The sequence below is a fragment of the Hippocampus bargibanti genome, linkage group LG07 (genome assembly GCF_051943395.1).
Source record: "Hippocampus bargibanti isolate YZ-2025 linkage group LG07, ASM5194339v1, whole genome shotgun sequence".
Classification (NCBI taxonomy): Eukaryota; Metazoa; Chordata; class Actinopteri; order Syngnathiformes; family Syngnathidae; genus Hippocampus; species Hippocampus bargibanti.
Genome location: NC_142740.1, coordinates 16,470,200 through 16,490,162, shown reverse-complemented (window position 1 = coordinate 16,490,162; position 19,963 = coordinate 16,470,200). Strand labels below are relative to the sequence as shown.

Below are 19,963 nucleotides of genomic sequence, written 5' to 3'. Positions count from 1 at the left end.
AGCCTGCCGGTCGAAGCAGTTTGCCGTGGTGTGGCCGCAGAACCTCTGCTACTTGGAGCCATAGACAAGAGCTGGGTGATGGTGAGGACCAGTTAGGGATCAACCAGCTATAAACCATCAGCAATACAGCTGCGACCGTATCTCCCTCAAAGGTACTACCTCTCCCATACACCCCATACACCACTGGGGGTGCATTATACACCGGAAAATACGGTATTTTTGAAATAAGAAAAAAAAAGACTTGTGCCGAAAGAAAATCCCCCTTGCACATTCAACACAAGATTCAAACCGATAGTCTATTATTCTCTGACAATACTGTGATATCCTTTTGTTTGTGTAACATCAACCCATGCACCTCTATGATGATTCCGCTGCATCAAAAACCAGCCCAATGGGGCCCAAGCGGCACATTCGGGATTTTGAAGTTGGCGTCAAAGCTTTCAAACAAACAGCAATTATGAAACATTACTCATCACATTACACACTTAATGTCTGGTGCAGTCCCATTACAAAGAGACTAAAGGAATCTTTTCTGGTCAGTTGTGACTCACGTTCCACTTAACAGTGTTCCCAATACAAGTGACTCATCTACAATTACTCGTTGGTTGAGGTTGTGTCAATTCTGAGTAGACAAGTGCATCTTAATTGGACAGACTCGGATTGTCATTCCGAGGAGCGTGATCTATGTCCAAGTCAGCGGTCAGCCATTAGGCCTCTCGACATGTTAGTGGTTAATTCTGGGGCAGTAATGTCGGGATGAAAGAAAATTTGTGATTCTATTTTCGATCAAGCAGCTACCCAATGAAAGCTTTTCACTAGATAATTACTGCACAGTTTTAAGCAATCGATTTGGTCCAGTCAATACAGATATCTGGTCTCTCACTTTCGGAAAGTTGTTAATTATTATCTACAAAAATAACAAAGGGGGGAAATGGTGTTGCAGTGTGGGTGGAGAAATGGAGTTGAGCACCTGTTAAGTGGTTGCGTGATTTTTTTTTCTTCATTGATTTGGTCTTCTTTTAACCATTTCATAGACATCGGTTACGAGTGATGGGAAAACAAAGCCTCATGAAGCACTTGTGATATTTTTTTTACTCCTCCAGGTGGCGCTCAGGTGGTTTAAATATAAAGGTTAGTGCAAAGGTAATGTCTTTTAAATTTACTGCATCTTTAAATCAAGAGTGCCATCGAGAGGTGTCAAAAATGATCACAAGTGCTTCATGAAGCTTCATTTTCCCTTCAGTAGCGGTTATTACAGCGGACAGGTTGATCAGGTTTCAAGTTATCCTGTTTAGTGCATGAAAGGGTTCAAATACATCCACATTGTGTTGTTCCAGCCGTGTCCTACCTAAAAAAATATGTTTCTCTGGTCTTTAGTCCAAACTTTGGTTAGTATTAAACTCCTTTCGTTTATCGCTATGCCCAATGCCGACCGTTGAAGCACAGCCAAACAGGGCTTTATTTTCTGACCGCTTAACAATGTATTATAGCCCTTTCATGCACGATTAACCAGAATTTATATCAGGATGTTTGTGTTTTTATGAGTCTTTAGCTATGGAAAAAAATAGCACCAGTGGATGGATATTTAAATAAGGCTCCATTGCAGTGATCGGCATGTGAATATCTAGTAAATAATGATACTGCTAATTATCTGGCTGAATACTCCCATACATGTGCAAATATTTCCGGGTGTCTCGTTCGAAGCTAGCCTGTTTGCACGACGCAAGTTTCCATACAGCGCAAACCTAGGTAGTAGGTCAAGGGTAAGAAGCTCAAAACGCAAACACGCCAGCAAAGCGAACGACTTAGCAGGCAGACAAAGCAATTAATAAAAGGGCACCGGTATTGAGGCATTGTCGGGGGCCAGGCGGGGGGTCGGATTTCAGCCGCTTTCGAGTACTTTGATGCTACAAAACAGGCCTCATTATAGAGATATTATCTCCATTCATACACTTGCAGAGGCGCTTGGATCCCTGCTGGGAAAAGATTAGGTTCCTCGAATCCTCCAATTGAGAGCATCCTACTCGGGTGGGTGGCAACTCGAGATTGGACACAACGGAATGAAAGATTCACATGATTGAAACCAAGATAAAATTGTCACATCAGTACACTTGGGACATTCACATTTTTGTGACTATATTTTAAATTCCATCATGAGTGTGTGTATACGTGTGATGGTTTTCACTAGCCAGTGATGCATTTTTTTCCTGTATTTGGGAATTGGGAAGATCATTTTCTCTATGTCTGAGTTTGAAGGAATGTCCATATTTCCCGAATGATTATTTATTCTTTATTTGTTTTGTCTTCTTCCTTTGCCAAAAAAGTATATATATATATATATATATGCTCAATAGGTCCATGATAATGATGAAAATAAAAAAAATGATGGAGCAGAACAAATTAAAAACAAAGATTGTGGCAATAATCTTTAGATAATAGCTGAAACTGTAACAAAGCGCTTAACATGGACAGCTATCATATACAGGAAATAAAGCAGTGACAACAAAATGATAATAAAATGAAAAAACAAACAGGGTCCACTAAGGATCCCCAAGAATTAGAACGCCAAATTGATATAACAGCACTTGTAATAAAAATGTTAATGACATAAAAGCTCTTGAAATTTTTACCATCTGCATTGATGCACCTTAAGGAAAGGAAAAGAGAATTTTCGCTTGCTGCCGTTTGCAGGGAAGACATGATCACATTTCACCATTTCGCCATTGATTTGATTTTTAATGACTCAAAGTAAGAAACAAAAGGAGGCTAATGGACTTTGATATCTGATGACCGACAATTGGGGAATATACACCACAAGCTTCTTGTTAGTCAGCAATTTGTCTTGATCAGCTGCAAGAAGTAAAATGAGTCATATTTTTAAATATTATATACAAGAGTTTTTATACATATCTATAGATTGCACTGAGTTCGTTTGAGTTGATGTGAAAGGAGTTTTCATAATTTCATGACGAGCCAGATCAAATATTCTCACCCATGGCACGCAGGCTCTACCTTAGTCACCTCAAGGGGAGGTCTGGTACACAAGTTATTTTCTCATCGTTGTATTTATATGATGTCTTAAAAGAAAAGCGGGGGGAAAACAACTTTGAGGGAGGTTGATGTGCGTTTTGTTGAAGTCTGTTTGAAGTAACTGTCAATCATTTTTTTCTCCCCTCGCCACTGAGTGCGGCAAGCAACCCACTTCCAGCACTGGCGGAGTTTGGCCTCAGGGTGCTGCTCAAAGGAACCCTTTAAAAGGAGCTAATTAGCATCACTAACAGAGAAAACCGCACGTGAGCATCTTTTAATTCTGCATCCCCACAAAGAGGTTAATTGCTTGTTTTCACCTCACTTGAGAAACCAAAGGCCAGTGGCAGTGAGTGTATTAAAGGCACATTTTCACTCAGGGGCCAGAGTACTTAATGACAAGTCTCAGTGAAATACATGGACAGTTTTTTTCAAACTTTTTTTTCACCCCCTCAAGTGTTCAATTCTTCTCTTTGACACTGAACATTGTTTCCCCTCCCTTGTTGCATGCGTTGTGTGACAAAGAAACAGTCACACACATGACTAGATGCCAATTTGGCCATTTGCTTATTTTTAGCATTGCCCAACATCGCGTTTATGCAATCACTTTGTGTGCCACGATCGGAAGTGGCGCAAAGAGCAAATAATTTCTGCTCAAGTTAGGGAAAGGCGCAACAAAATCTGGATTTTTGTCAACGTGAAGAGAACTACTATTCTCAGTAGCGACTCCCAGTTCCAGTTCTCTCTCTACATCTTCTCCTGTGGACACAGTTCCTACAACTTTACAATTGCAGACAATCAACTGTGATTATCAGATCAATGCTTGGTCGTTGCAAAAATGAGACCAGTTAAAGCACAAAAAATACATGAATCAAGTCCAATAGCACTGATGTCCCCCCCCCCCCCAAAAAAAAACCCCAAAAAAAACAGGGCTCTTGCAAACAGTCAAGGCACAAAACAATAAAAGCTGATATTCTCCTCCAATGATTATTATCGCCAAAAACAGTCCACAATGGGTCCATTGAGCATAATGATGAACGTAAAAAAATGGTGGAGTAGAACAAATTAAAAACAAAGACTGTGACAACAATCTTTAGAGACTACCAACTCAAGGTAGATTGAACACTCCAAATTGTCCCTAGGTATGAGTGTGAGAGTGACTGTTGTTTGTCTTTGTGTGCCCTGCGATTGGCTGGGAACCAATTCAAGGTGTCCCCCTCCTTGTGCCCGAAGACAGCTGAGATAGGCTTCAGCACCCCCGCAACCCTAATGAGAAATAAGCGGTACGGAAAATGGATGGATGGTATAAATAAATAATCACACAAATAAATAAATAAATAAATGCTTCTACATGACTCAAAAGCCAAAATATAACAAAATAAATACACGAATGAATAAATAAATAACTCAAAAACACCTTACTACATGAACCAAAACATAAATAAATAAATAAATAAATAAACAAATAAATAAACAAATAAATAAATAAATAATCACACAAATAAAAAATAAATAAATAAATGCTTCTATATGACTCAAAAGCCAAAATATAACAAAATAAATACACGAATGAATAAATAAATAACTCAAAAACACCTTACTACATGAACCAAAACATAAATAAATAAATAAATAAATAAATAAATAAATAAATAAATAAATAAATAAATACATAAATAAATAAATACACAAATAAATAAATAAATAAATAAATAAATGCTTCTACATGACTCAAAAGCCAAAATATAACAAAATACACAAATGAATAAATAAATAAATAAATAACTCAAAAACATCTTACTCCATGAACCAAAACATAAATAAATAAATAAATAAATACACAAATAAATGAATAAATAAATGCTTCTACATGACTCAAAAGCCAAAATATAACAAAATAAATACACAAATAAATAAATAAATAACTCAAAAACACCTTACTACATGAACCAAAACATAAATAAATAAATAAATAAATAATCGCATAAATAAATAAATAAATAAATGATTCTACATGACTCAAAAGCCAAAATATAACAAAATAAAGGCACAAATGAATAAATAAATAAATAAATAACTCAAAAACACCTTACTACATGAACCAAAACATAAATAAATAAATAAATAAATAAATAAATACACAAATAAATAAATAAATAAATAAATGCTTCTACATGACTCAAAAGCCAAAATATAACAAAATACACAAATGAATAAATAAATAAATAACTCAAAAACATCTTACTCCATGAACCAAAACATAAATAAATAAATAAATAAATACACAAATAATTGAATAAATAAATGCTTCTACATGACTCAAAAGCCAAAATATAACAAAATAAATACACAAAAAAATAAATAAATAACTCAAAAACACCTTACTACATGAACCAAAACATAAATAAATAAATAAATAAATAAATAAATAAATAAATCGTCGCATAAATAAATAAATAAATAAATGATTCTACATGACTCAAAAGCCAAAATATAACAAAAAAAGGCACAAATGAATAAATAAATAAATAAATAAATACATAAATAAATAAATAACTCAAAAACACCTTACTACATGAACCAAAACATAAATAAATAAATAAATAAAAATAAATAAATAAATAAATAAATAAATAAATAAATAAATATTCCTCATGAACCAAAAGCCAAAACATACATTCTCAAACAAAAAAATACTGTTTTCCCTCTCCACAACACCTGATCAAACTTTTCTCATTTCTTTGAAATACTTCTGAATGAGTGTACAGGTCCCGCCCATTTCCCCTTTCTTCTTACAGTCACCCACCAAACCCACCCTCGACAATCCTCACACACATCTCCCCACCCACCCATCCTCGGATGTTGCTAACTCCACCCGGGATAAAATGCACGAGTCAGTCATAGCTCCCACTGAGCAGCCGTGTGCTTGGCTGGCTGCGCGCAGCAGAGCGTCAGGCCTTTGGCTCACTGCTTCGCTGCCTCGTGTGAGCGAGCTGACACGCACTCGCCGGCCGGCTGCCGCTCACTCTGACACATGCAGACAGACTCTTTCTCCCTCCCTCTCTTGGTAACACACACACGCACACACACACACACACACACACACACACACACACACACACACACACACACACACACACACACACACACACACACACACACACACACACACAGTTAGTCAAGTCAGTCAGTCATCAACCCTCATTCAACTCCCTCCCAGCCACGGGTCAGCAGCTCAGACAGGCACCTTGTTCCTCCCCAGCTGGAAATTTCAGACCAGACTCGCAAGGTGCACACGCACACACATACACACACACACACACGCACACGCACACACACACACACACACACACACACACACGCACACACACGGATGTACAGCTACATCTAAACGCAAAGACGCAAGCATCATCCTTCGGGACAGTCGATCTGTTTGAACGGGAGGGCAGGCTTCCATGCAAGGAGGAGAGCGGACAAGGAATCTCATCCAATGAAGATGTGTGAGAGGAGAAGAGTGGAGAAAGCCACAAGAGGAAGATGACAACTTCTGGAAGAACGTTGATGACAAGCTGGTTGCAGTAGGAAGTTCTGTGGTCACCTCAATTAAAGATCCTCATCTGGAAGGGGGGGGGGGGGGTCTCCTGTCAGCGGCTGCCCTCTTCTAAAGACTCTCTCACTGGGACGTCTTCCAACCATCAGCATGCCTGCCGCTTGCACATTAAGGTGCGCCCTGGGAGTGTGACCCACCATGTGCAGATGGACGCCATCCGTCGCTCAACTCCATCCGCCAGAACGCGCTCCTGATGCCGCAGACTCGGCCGGGCGACGGCCTCCACCGCGGTCCAGCGCGACCTCTTTCTGTTTGTCATGTTTGACCTTGCTGTTGGCCGCCGCCGGTGCCGCCTCGGGGGCTTGCCCTCCCGGGTTAGGGCGCGAGCCCCTTCAGATTCTGACTGGCGGCAGGAACTGCTCGTGGACGTTGGAGAGGCACGCGAGAAGTTACAATCACCTGGAGGGCGATGTGCGGCTGCGGCGGCTTTACTCGGCCAACAAGTTCTTCCTGTGCATCGATAAAACGGGCAAAGTGGAAGGCACGCGGCGGAAAAACTACGCAGACAGTAAGTTGCTGATGCGGCGTTCCTCGAGGGTGCCTCGTATCAGAAATTATGCCTAGTGACGTTTCTATTGTTTTTTTTATGGTTAGACTTTCTTATATGCTTACTTTTTATGACCATCGGTCGGGATATTCTTCAGCTATATTATTGCTCAGCTTCTTGTGTTGTGTTTAGAGCAGTAGGCGCAGGTTGCTAGGTAAAACAAGTACACTCCGGTGTGGATTTAGACTTCTCATGGGACGCTGTAATGTATTTTCTGCGAGGAAAGACATTGGGCATCCAAACAAAACAAAAACTCACCAGGGATTAACGTGTCAACAAAACTGTGATGAAAACGCATCACTTGTGAGGAGCAGGTATTACATGGAAACATACATCAAGGGTATTTTCACGTGATGCGCTGGTCACATTTTGGATAAGGATGCTGAGGAAAGTAATCCGAGTGTGGCTTTGCATGCATCCCGTAGCCTCATACGTGGAAGTGCTTTTCTCCTCATGTCAAATGCTTGTGAATGATTTTTTCTGACAATATTGTAACTAAAAACGAACACGCACGATGAGGTCTCGCTCAAGTAAGTCTGGTTGTTGTTTGCAATGCGGAGATTGCGACTTTAAAGAAGACACCTTAGAAGTCCAGCGGCCGCACCTCATTGTGTCCATCAATGTATGTCTTTTAGACATTTGACCGGGTCAGGGGTGCTGACTCATGTGCTGACCTCGCCTTCGTGTCCGTCACTCCCTGAGTGACAGGCGGTGCCCACTGTAATTCCTCGGAACTGTAATATTTATGTATTTGTTAATGGCTCTTTTTCTCAACACAACCGAGTGAGTCAGAGTTTTTCCACATGGCTGACGAGGTGGAGGCGGAGTGAGGGGGGTGAGCAGCTGTTGTGCTCAAGCCTCTCACGGGCTTGTTGCCACTGTGCCAAGGTGTGAGTGACATTTGCCTCACCTATCCAAGCGAGGCACTCCAAAATGACTTTTATACTCACACCAGCTTGTTGGAAAGTCAATTTTGCAGCGTGTTATATCGACACAGTCAAATTGGGAGGTTGAGTGTTGTCCTTTGGATTCAAAGTCATGTACATTCACTCATCCATTTATCGTAAGATGCTAGGACGAGATAATATTTCAGTTGCGGCGTTCAAGCATGCAGAGGAGACATAATGCGGATGTCATTGCAGTATTTAAGGTTTAATTGCTAGAAATGACAAAACATTCTCTGACATGTCGAGAAGTAGATTCTGGAGATGCATCTTCTTCCGTTTTATCGTTTGTTTGTTTATGATGATACATTGTAATTCAACCCAACCAAACTTGCCATTTGGATAGAGGGAGAAAAGAAAGAAACAGATCAAATCCCATCAGTTGGTCCGTTTTATTTTCCTGAAATGTCAAGTAGTTGTTTGATTGGTGAGATTCATGGAGCAGAATATTGTTTTCCCCGTAGATAAACTAAAATACAAACTAAAATGTTATATATATATATATATATATATATATATATATATATATATATATATATATATATATATATATATATATATATATATATATATATATATATGTATCAAAGTCAAAGTCAGCTTTATTGTCAAATATGCTAATATGCATGACATACAGCACAGATGAAATTACAGTCCTCTCGTACCCAGCATGTAAGGCACTTATCATGACTTTTACAAACATAATAAACATGAAAACGCCAATTTGCCGGGAGAGGGGAGCCGCTGCGTGTTCACGCACCGCCATCTTATATCTATCTATCTATCTATCTATCTATCTATCTATCTATCTATCTATCTATCTATCTATCTATCTATCTATCTATCTATCTATCTATCTATCTATCTATCTATCTATCTATCTATCTATCTATCTATTTATACATATATATCACACATGATCAGAAAATAATTCATGTTTAATCTGATATCACTCGCATCCTGACTTTCGCAAATACGTTAATGTGGCATATAAGCATTGTAGGATTCTTGCTCAAATACAAACAAAAATAGCAACGTTGTCTTTTGAGCACTCACAAGAATATTTTTTTCTGAATCCCACCTTTTAAAATCAATGTAATAATATTCAAACAGTTTTTACAGGCCTCTGTTTTCATAATAAAAATAATAATGATAATAATAATAATACATCGATTTGTCGTACTATCAGGTGATCGGACACTTATTCACAGTTGCTCCCAATAAACCATAATTATGAGGAGATCCGTGCCCTAACCCAACCCTACCACGCACCTCTCAACCTGACACGAGAAGGGTTAAACTACACAAACTCAAACCTTACACCCGATCAATACTCCAACCGGAACCTTAAATCTGCCAAAACCAAACCCCGAACCCAATTGCATCCTGACCACAAGAGCTCTTCACCCCAAATCAAATGTGGACACCCAAGACAATTCTAGAATTGATCAGCTCCACTTTCCCAAAGTCCCATGAGGAGGGTGGGTGCCTAGTGGAATTCTCAATCGGAACTGGAGGTGAATTTTCATGCAGGTGGAATCAATATTCATCTGTACAAGCAAAATAATACCCCTGATCTATTTCAATATCTAAATGTCCCCTACCCCTTGCTCACTTCATTCCTGCTTGTATCAATATTGCTTTCAGTATCCTTCATGTCACGACCTCGTTAACGTCAACCACCATCCACTCATTTCCTTTGCGAAAAAGAAACCTTTTTTTTCAGAGGCCCTGCACGGCAAGTTGTGTCTCGCTCCAAAACCCCGTTGGTCTTGTCAAAAATTGGGAACAGGGATCGTTTGGTTGCATCTGGAAATGCCACACCGATCTGTTTAATTAGCGACAATTGGAGACGCAAGCTTTCAATAAGACTTAAAGTCTATTGACCCACACCATTTCCTGATACTGATACGGTCGCGTGGCCATAGAATAGAGATGGGGGTCATACATATTTGATGAGCGCAGTGGCGAATCGGATACCAAACAAACTCAGAGCCTCTGCTTCTACAACAGCTGTTTGAGAAGTCTACCCATCGCTTACCCCCACCCCCCCTTCACGCCTCCCACTGCTACAAGTATTGTCGCCCTCGCTTTGCGCGCCACTCAATTTTTCCAGCACTCTCTCAGGTGCAAAAACAGTTGGAATTAGTCAACAAGCGATGTGCTAACTGAGGTCTGGAAAATATTGTATCAATCCCAGGGGAACAGTGGCATGGAACAGCTGAGGGAAGAGGCCACGGGGAGGAAAAAGTGCCATTTGATGAGGGATTGAAACGCATTGGATAGAAGAGATTAGACACAAACAAACAAAAACAAATTTACTGTTCATGATAGAACGGCCTTAAAGGATAACTGACATCACTCTTTTGTTTCTTAACTGACATGAGAAAAACGTTATATAGCATCTAAATTACCCAAAACACGCAGTATGATATTTTTAGTCAAATGCAAAACACCAATAAAAATGACTTAAAGTGTCCAAAATCTGCAAAAAAATGAACCCGGAAGTGGCCAGTTTCAGAAGGTCCCGCCCCGTTGTTCGTGACGTCACGCCAAGACGTCTTGCCTTGCTCGAGAATCAAAACAATGGCTTCAGATTCGGAGAATATGCTTTCTTGTTACACATCCAGTTATGAATATGATTCAAATAGTTCTGAATATTCTGTTAAAGCACTATATGAACCAGTAGGAATTGTATTGCATTTTGGACAGCCACCATTTCAAGCTCATATAACTCCAGACCCATATAATTGAGGAATTAACTCATGTTTTCATGATGAGAGAAGAGAGTCTAAGGTTTCTAATGCTGTATTGAATGTTTATGTAGTCTGAAAACCTTGCTGCTGTGAAATGTAAATTTCTCCACTGCGAGACGAATAAAGGTACATTCAATCAATTCAATCAAACTCATTATTCTGTAGGTCCTGGAATTCAAGTGACGATGACAAAAACCCTGGCACTGGACTGGACACATTTGTGCACATCTTGCAGTGAATGAGTCAAAAGGGTTAAGAACCACTGCACTCTTAGCTTCTTTGTCGGTAGTGCCAGCTCTTTTAAAACCGGCATTGTAAAAACAAAAAGGTTACCGATCTGCAAACAGCGTGTACCTGTTTCAAGCGGTCCTTGACACAAAAAAAAAGGTTGGGGACCACTCATCAAGTGTTTCAAAACCAGCTCGTATATGTTTCAAAACCAGCTAGTATACTGTAGCCTCTCGAAGCCACTGCAACCAAGAGCCAAATAAACATTATAAAAGATTGACACTGGCAATCATCTCACCAGCTCACTAGCTCACTTATCCCAACGAAAGTCCTTGACGAATGTTTCAAACAAGTTCGAGTCATTTCCACAACATATTTCATCAGGGTGGAAGATTCCCTCAACACTTCACTTCTCCCCGCTTGCACTCACACACTGGGCGCCATCCAACTCAAATGTGAACTCGGAAAACCAGAGAAATGTTGCGCACTGAGGGAAAATTCGTCAACGCAATGCCCTGACTGAAAGAGTTCCTTGGATGCTGGATCAAAAACTGAGCTAGTCCGGTGAAAGACAGCAGAACTCTTCGTGCTCAGGGTGTCATCGTCAATCCTTGAAGATATCGAATACACCCTGTGTGGTGTCGCAAACCATTAGACAGTCCTAAAATTGCATACTTTGCAAAATGGCAACTGCTGAGTTTTTCTTTTTTTTTTAATTAATTCTCAGTTTTACGATTTGTTAATACCATTCATTATAACACCGTTGCTGGGCAGGGCTTCACAGCTGTCTAATTAGCCTTCTGTGACCTGGGACAGGATATGATGCACACATGCCTCCTGTAAAGATCGGGTGTGTGTTTTCCCCAACATAAGCATGCCAATAGGAAAACACTTGAAAGGGGGTGTTATTTTTAGCAACTCAGGCAAATCATGTGAGACTGTTTTTTTAGCTGGTGTGCATGTTTTGGTTCAACGTTGGCTTTGGCATATTTTATTCGATGGTTGATTTTTTTTAAGCCACGATGGAAAGTCGTAAGAATCAATCTGTCATGAGATATATTGCAACCTTACATCATTAGAGAATGTTATTTTATTTTTTATATATGTTATATTTATATATGTTATGCATCATGTATTTGAATAAAAATGGTTGCATTCCATTACATTTGGATAAATGGGTGGGATATGACTAAAACATGCACCTCAGATGTTAGTATCATCACGCCTTGTACTGTATGTGAATATGAATTATTGTTTTTCCCTGCATAGTTCCCATTCAACTGGGAGCAAAGTCAATAGTGCACTTCCTCTTGGCCCAATTCACACTGATGACCTTGGCGAGAATACCTCATGATATGAAGGAAGGAAAGAAAGAAAGAAAGAAAGAATGAAGGAAGGAAGGAAGGAAGGAAGGAAGGAAGGAAGGAAGGAAGGAAGGAAGGAAGGAAGGAAGGAAGGAAGGAAGGAAGGAAGGAAGGAAGGAAGGAAGGAAGGAAGGAATTGAGACAGCAACGATAATGTTAATACAAAACAAGCGCTTGCCTGAATGATCTGGCGATAGCAAAGATTGCAAAAGTAGGCCACAGTGATGATCAAAAAACATCTTTCATCCATTTTGGAGAAAATTATTTTGAGATATATTGATTCATAAATCCCAGAGATGCTAGCTTACATTTCACGCGCCATTAAGCCACCCAAATCCAAAGCCTTTGTGTTTTTGTATGCATTTCAGTAGATGTTTGTGTACATTTTTGCATGTGTGCACAGGAAAGGTAGGCAATTTTTTCTGCACATACTTTGAAGAGGTAAGCAGTATGCTCACAGGCTGCCCTGGTTCTGAAAAAAAAGGCATCAATCTGACGTTTAAAGGACAACCGACGTCACCGGACCAGTTGTGTCCATAACTTGTAAAATGGCTTCAAATGACTTCTACTGAGCGTATTTTGCAAAGATGCCGCCGCATATAGCTATATTTTACGTTTTAAAACACGCGCTGAATATTCCGGAAGTCTTGTTTTTGAGTTGGTGACGAGTCCGTACGTTACGTCACTTAACCCTGACCGAAAAAAGGACACATTGTAGCAGTCCTTCCATCACGTCAATGCATTTGGCTGTAGTTGGCTGGTCTGATAACTATGTGTAGCACCAAAAAAGAGGCAGAAGACGGCGACAAAGCTCCATGTAAGGAATTAATGAGCCTGTGGAAACGGGCTGATTAATTCCTTACAGGAGCTTTGTTGCAATTTTCTGCCTCTTTTTGTGCTACATTTCCCGCCCCCACATACCTCAAAATGGCATGGAATAAATTATTTAATCAATTGCAAACATGTATGCTTTCCTCTTCAGAACTATTTGAATCATATTCATAATTGGACGAGTCGCAAGAAAGCATATTCTGTTCGCTGTTCGGTCATGTGCTTCCGCCGAATATCCGAAGATCACTCAGCCAGCCATGGTGGGTGTGTATCGCGAAAAGTAGTGCGTATTCCAAGGTTTAATTTTCATAAATTTGATGTTCGTAAACCGAAAAGTTCGTAAGGTAAGGTGTTCGTAAGCCGAGATCTCACTGTATATATATATATATATATATATATATATATATATATATATATATATATATAGAGAGAGAGAGAGAGAGAGAGAGAGAGAGAGAGAGAGAGAGAGAGAGAGAGAGAGAGAGAGAGAGAGAGAGAGAGAGAGAGAGAGAGAATATACATAAAGTATACCTTAAAAAAGGCAGCAATAATTCGGTCAAATCTCAGATGGAAAGAAGTGACACGCTCACAGCCGGGAAGGAAGCACCTGTTTAATGGCAGCGCTGTGGTATTTCACATCGGCAGACTATGTATGTTAATGAGGCAAGAAAAAGGGGCAGGGCTGTACTCAGCTCGCCATTGAGCTGGAAATGAAAAGCTACGGGAGTGCTGGAGCGTTTCCACTTACTCATTAAGCATTATGTAAGCTTTTCTCCGGGGTGCCTCCAATGAGAGTTGATATTTCAAAATTGGGGGGGGGGGGTGCCATTAATCAATCATATCCCCATCCCCGTGACCTTTTGCCTGCCAGAAGCAGATGATTATTGACCCTTTGCAAGCTGTTCCCAAGATAAGAAGTTGAAAAGGAACAGGCCGTTCTAGGAACATTAAAGGACAACAATAGTCTGTATTGCTTTAATTAAGTGGAGCGTCCCCATGCTTTCTGCCACCAGCGTGCTATATCGTGAAGGGAACCTCGAAATGTAGCAATTAGTAGCGAACAACATGAGTCAGTCTGGCTCCGGCTCCTCTGAGGGATTTACAGGGTTCAGTATTGGGTTTATAGTCCGACTTTGGCTCTGCCACTCAATTCCTTCATGTTCCATCCCGTGGGTGTGAAGGGAACACAAAAGAGATGCAATTTCACAGGGGTACCAGCAAGATCTTAGCGTCTATGGTTAAAACAACAGTTACGGTTTTTAAATGTATGGAAAAGTTTTCTTAAATAATGTTTTAAAAAATAAAGCATGTGGGGGAAAACACATTTAAAATGTATATTAGTACTACTTCTACTTCTTTCTTTCATTTCCTCTTCCTTTCATAACTTTGCTGTTGTGAAATGTAAATTTCTCCACTGCGAGACGAATAAAGGTACGTACATCCAATCCAATAATATTCTTTCAGAGAAAGAGAAGAATTTCTCACTACTAAAATCTGGAATCCACAAGTTATTGTTTCCTTGATTAAGGGGGATTGGACACTTTTGTAAGCAGCATTAATCACATAGGGCATAAAAGAAAAGCATAATCAAAAATTAAAACTATACATTTCATTTATACCATGCATTTCAGAGTGCATGGTGCATTCAGGGTAAATCCACAACGTATGGAACCCTGCACGTCAAAAGAAGACTTAAAACCAAAATCCCAATGAAATTTTGATGAATCGTCCAGCCCTACTCACAACTGCACGTAATAGCTTTCAATATGTGAGGCTGGCACTGGAGAGGAATAGGAATGCCATGCACCTGTTGCCCTAAAGACAGACATACCCCCCACCCCACTTTACCAGTGTCTTCTTTGATTTGGTCCATGGAGGAAGTAATAAGAGTCAGTAATGCGTTCTTATGTGTGACATGCAAGTTGATCTTTCGTGTTCCTTTCCTATTATTAACACAGGTGCGCACGGAAGGTCCATAAAGTCCCACTAGACTTTAAACACACTCTCAAACTGAGAGGGCACAACATGTCGGACAAATATTTACTTGCTGTCAGGCAATCAGGCCATTAAAAAAAACTTTATAGGGCATAAAGTGCAATGTAAAATAGGTGGAAATCATTCACACCTCAGGTGTATCAATGCAATGTCATCTCCACCAAGGAGATTTTTTTGTTGCTACTGTTAATCACACTGTAGCCACATATGCTAACCTGAATTGTAATTTTTTTAACATGCAGACTATTGCAAAATGTAGTTCCATGTTTTGGGGATTTGTGTTTTTTATTCACGACTTTGCAGCTGCTTAAAAAGTGTGTCTTGTGTGGGGCAGAAGGGAGAGGCCATGAAATATGTGGGCTGCTCAAAACATGGAAGATTGCGTATTAGGTAACAGCAGCATAATGATGAGAATGTATGAAAATCATTTTTCAAATGTCACAGTTTAGCGGACTGAATGCTTTCCAGGACAGTGGTTAGTCGAGTGGACAGTTTATCGTTTTGTCAGGTTACAGGTTAACATTATTGGTGGGTGAAATGGTTCAACTTTTTGATTAAACTCATTTCTTGCCCAAGGCCACATTGTAGTTACGGTTTCCTCCCAGGGGCTTTTATGAATTTGGGGAAGCCATTAGAATGTTTCAGCCCCTCCATATATTACACATAAAGCACACAACAGATTAATGAATAACTACTCTTTCAATTTGAAGTAAAACATAATTACTGTTATTGTGGTTTACATGTGACAATTTGACATTTTGATTCAGATTTTAGCAAGCGTCATGGCACTTGACATGCTTGATTTGCTTTCACGGGCCGAATAAAATGATGTGGCGGGCCAGATTTGTCCCCCGGGCCTTGACTTTGATACCTGTGGATTAGATGTTAGAGTACGTCAAATGATTGCACCATTTTTGATTGTGGATCAGGGAAAGGGGGAGCTCAAATTAAAATGACAGCAATGCATGGAAGACATGATTGTTGGCGCTGCCCGTGTTTTTATTCATTTATTTTTTTTCAAAAAGGCCTTAAAAACGTACAGTAAATGTCGTAAATGCTAATATAATATATTTATATATATGCCTGTAATGGGCAGTATCTTGACAGCCCCGCTTTGTTCAGCGGAAAGGTCGGTGCTGTTGGACAGTCTGCGGTTGGATGGATGCATGGCTTGAGGATCCCGCGATAAGAAGAAAGCAGCGTCAGCGCAGAGCGCCGATGCGTATGTGGAACTGCCGCGGCTTGGAATTGAAGCGAATTTATGTGGGACAGGATACGTGAGACAATGTCTTTTCGTCAATGGATGCTACAGCTTCGTGTTTGCTTTCAACATTTAGCTTGTGGTAGATGTACAAATTCCACCATGACGTCCCTGATCCACTGCTGACATGGATGCTTTGATCCTCTCCTCTTTCATCTAGAACTGCTTCATATTTTATTTTAAGCAGATTCTTTACTTACAGACAGTGTATTGTAGGTGTTCAAATACCTGACATGTTTCAGCGTATACTTCCGCCTTCATCACAAATAGGGTACAGCAAGTCCTGAAGAATGAATGACTCTGTGTCTTTGTGTTATATTTGTTATTTTTGTTTTTCCCAAGATGGCGGCGCGTGAACACGCAGCGGCTCCCCTCTCCCTGCAAATTGGCGTTTTCATGTTTATTATGTTTGTTAGTCATTATAAGCGCCTTGCATGCTGGGTCTGAGAGGACAGTAATTTCATCTGTGCTGTATGTCATGCATATTAGCATATTTGACAATAAAGATAACTTTGACTTTGATATAATATGCTCAGGGTGTTTGACGGTTGAATGTCCTGCCCTCGCCTCAAATCTGCCACTCAGCGCACCTCCTAAATTGGGCACGCAGATCACTGCTTGCGACATTAATGTGTTTGTAGCTTCGCACGGCGAGACGGATAAAACATTCCCATGTGCCATACATGTTAGTTTCCTAACACTATTCTAACGCGTGAGGCAAAGTGAATCATTAAGAAAATATTGAACGGAAATGTGATGCGCATGATCCGATATCCAACTTGGATCTGCTTTTTATCTGCCACTTTGCCAAGAAAGAACTTTCTTTGAAGGTGTCTACACTTGGAATGTATGCGGCTGTGTTTATACTTGTGTTGCAAGAGCATGAAGTGCACCCTAAACTGAAAAAAGATGTGCGCTTCCTTTCCTAAAGAACTAATTTGAACCAGACAGTAACTTGCCATCTGATCAACATACGCGTGTGCGCATGTAAATGTGAGCTGGGTATTTTTCACATTTCAGAAGGGGGCCATGATCATGTACTGGGGACAGTCAGACATCTTTGTTCTGATGCCTCCTTCCCATTGACCTGTAGAGTCAAGTTGCCAATTGGGCAGCTCATTTGAAAAGTGACACCAACTTTTCTGTAGACACCGTTATTTAGGTTTATAATTCAAGCCTTCGTTTTGTGAAGGCATATGTGGTCTTCTTTTTTTTCTTCAGGTTATTTGTGTTGATCAGTACTTTTCAAGCCATCACAGCCTCCCTCCTGTCGTCTACCTGCCCCGTCCTCTCTACCCCGGCGTAGAGGGTGGGAAGCGGGTCAAGGCCGTCTGGTCAGTGGAGCAAGTGACAGTTGTGACAGAGTCCCGACCCCCTGTCACCTCCTTGTGCACCCCTGCCTCATTTAAATAATGTAAATGGGGCCACAGAGTCCATTTTGTACCATGTCTGTGCTCGTGAAAGTGGAACACACCTGTTTGTCACACATACGCTTCAAGGTGGCAGTGATGTTGAGAGGTGGGGAGAAAAAAAAGTTTCATTCTTACACTGACATTGAGCTTGGAATGTTGAAGTGGGGAAAGCTTGTAGAGGGCGCTGAGACGCTATTTATTTGTTTTTTTTATCAGATGCCGCAAACATTTCATAGTGCAAGCAATGGTAGCTCTTGTCCTCAAATTTGATCATCCCTATGTTTAATGTTGGTTAGAAATTGTGTAAATAAACAGTCTTTCCTCCCAGCATGCTTTTCAAGGAGCTTTAGCGGTTTGTATTCTAATACACGAGGACTCACTCTATTAGCAATTAGCTTAGCCGTCATGCGGCTAGGCAGCCCTGCTTTTGTTTATGTTCAGAATCAGAAAACCTTTATTCGTCCCACAATGGGGAAATTTGCAGTCCACAGCAGCAATTTGAAAGGGGGGTGTTGCCTCCTACCAGACCCGTGAACAACACATGGAGGTCCAGGATGTGTGAAGTCGCTCTTACTGTCATCCACTGTTGACTAAGTCCACACAATTATATTACCCAGCAACAACTGTCTATGCACCTGTGGCGGGCCTTGGATTTCATCGCATGGCCTTCAGTAGTGCTCCATCTGAATCAATTCAGAGTGAAAAAAGTGTGGTGTGATTTACTACAAGTCTACTAGAGGCTACCATTAGCCAGGAAATAACTGACCGATCTTTCTTAATGATGTCCATTTTTTCTTGAAAAGTTCGTCTTGAAAATGGCTTTAACAGTAAATCTCCAACCAAATCCATTTCTTCTCCTCCTTCAGCCATTGTGGGTTGACAAAAATATGCCAGGATGCTCTTGTCACTAGCGGCTTGTGGTCAGAGCAGTTTTCGGAAACTATGATTGGCCAGCCAATCATAGTTTGCGAAAACTCTGACGTTGACCAGCGCCGTCAAGAAGGCGTTGGTAGCCCCATTGGGTTGCCAACTTGAAATCTGATTGGTTAGAGCAACAAACAGATTAATCGACACATATGATAAGACAGGGCCCGAAGAACTGATTGTGACGCCGTCCAGGTAGAGTTCTGACCCTGGTAACAAATGATGACTGAAATGTGATTGGTTCAATGCTTAGGTACGAAAATGCACATCTGGAATCAGAGCAACGAGGGAAAAGTAAAAAAAGGAAGATGAAAGACAATTTGGAATTATTTAATAAGAATTCATGTACAAAATATAAATAACATCAGTCTGTGATTCAGATATTTTTAGGCCATCAGAGAAGGTTTTGAAGGCCTTGATTGCCGGCCACTGATATATATGTACACATATGTATATATTTATCATGAATGTGATGCGTTTTGAGTCGAGGAGAGTTTGGCTGGTCGTATTTATACAGAGCATACACCCCACGCATTTGATCTTTGGTACATAAATCAGATAGATTCACAACTAATGTCTCACCCTTTGCGGCCTGGCCCAGTTCTGTTGAATAGCAAGGGTCCACTGTAGTGGAATTTCACTCGATGCAGGTGCTGACCAACCTGCCGCTGTTAAAGCTCAGATACATTCGATGATGTTTTTGTCCCACTACTTGACATCAGTGCCATATATATCGACCGACGACACGCAACAAAGATGGCAAAGTGCAGGGAGTTTATAGGAGGGACCTCTGACATAGAGTAAAGTCACAGTAATTGACCCTTGAAGAAGATTGCAGGAGAATCCAGTAGACGGCAGGCTCGGAAAAACGTAAACAAGCCCTTTGTTTTCCTCTGATTACCTTGCCAGCATCGCAAGTCTGGGCTGGACTGGCAACAAAAAAAAAAAAACAGCCGCAGACGCAGGAACGGCATAGCCAGCTTTCTGCAATTTAATGGCATGGAGGGAGTGTGGGGTGAATTGACCTCAGACTAATGTGGATTCCACCATCATGGCCACTATTC

At 40.5% G+C, this 19,963-nt stretch overlaps 1 protein-coding gene across 1 annotated transcript in view; it reads left to right on the top strand.

Moving 5' to 3' along the window:
* The first annotated feature begins 5,930 nt into the window (after positions 1-5,930).
* The window catches only part of fgf22 (fibroblast growth factor 22), a 33,586-nt gene continuing 19,553 nt past the window's right edge, over positions 5,931-19,963 (top strand). Inside the window, exon 1 of the mRNA XM_088999865.1 lies at positions 5,931-7,145. Within this exon, the coding sequence (XP_088855991.1) occupies positions 6,776-7,145 (370 nt within the window). The 5' untranslated portion in view covers positions 5,931-6,775. The remainder of the gene's footprint in view (positions 7,146-19,963) is intronic.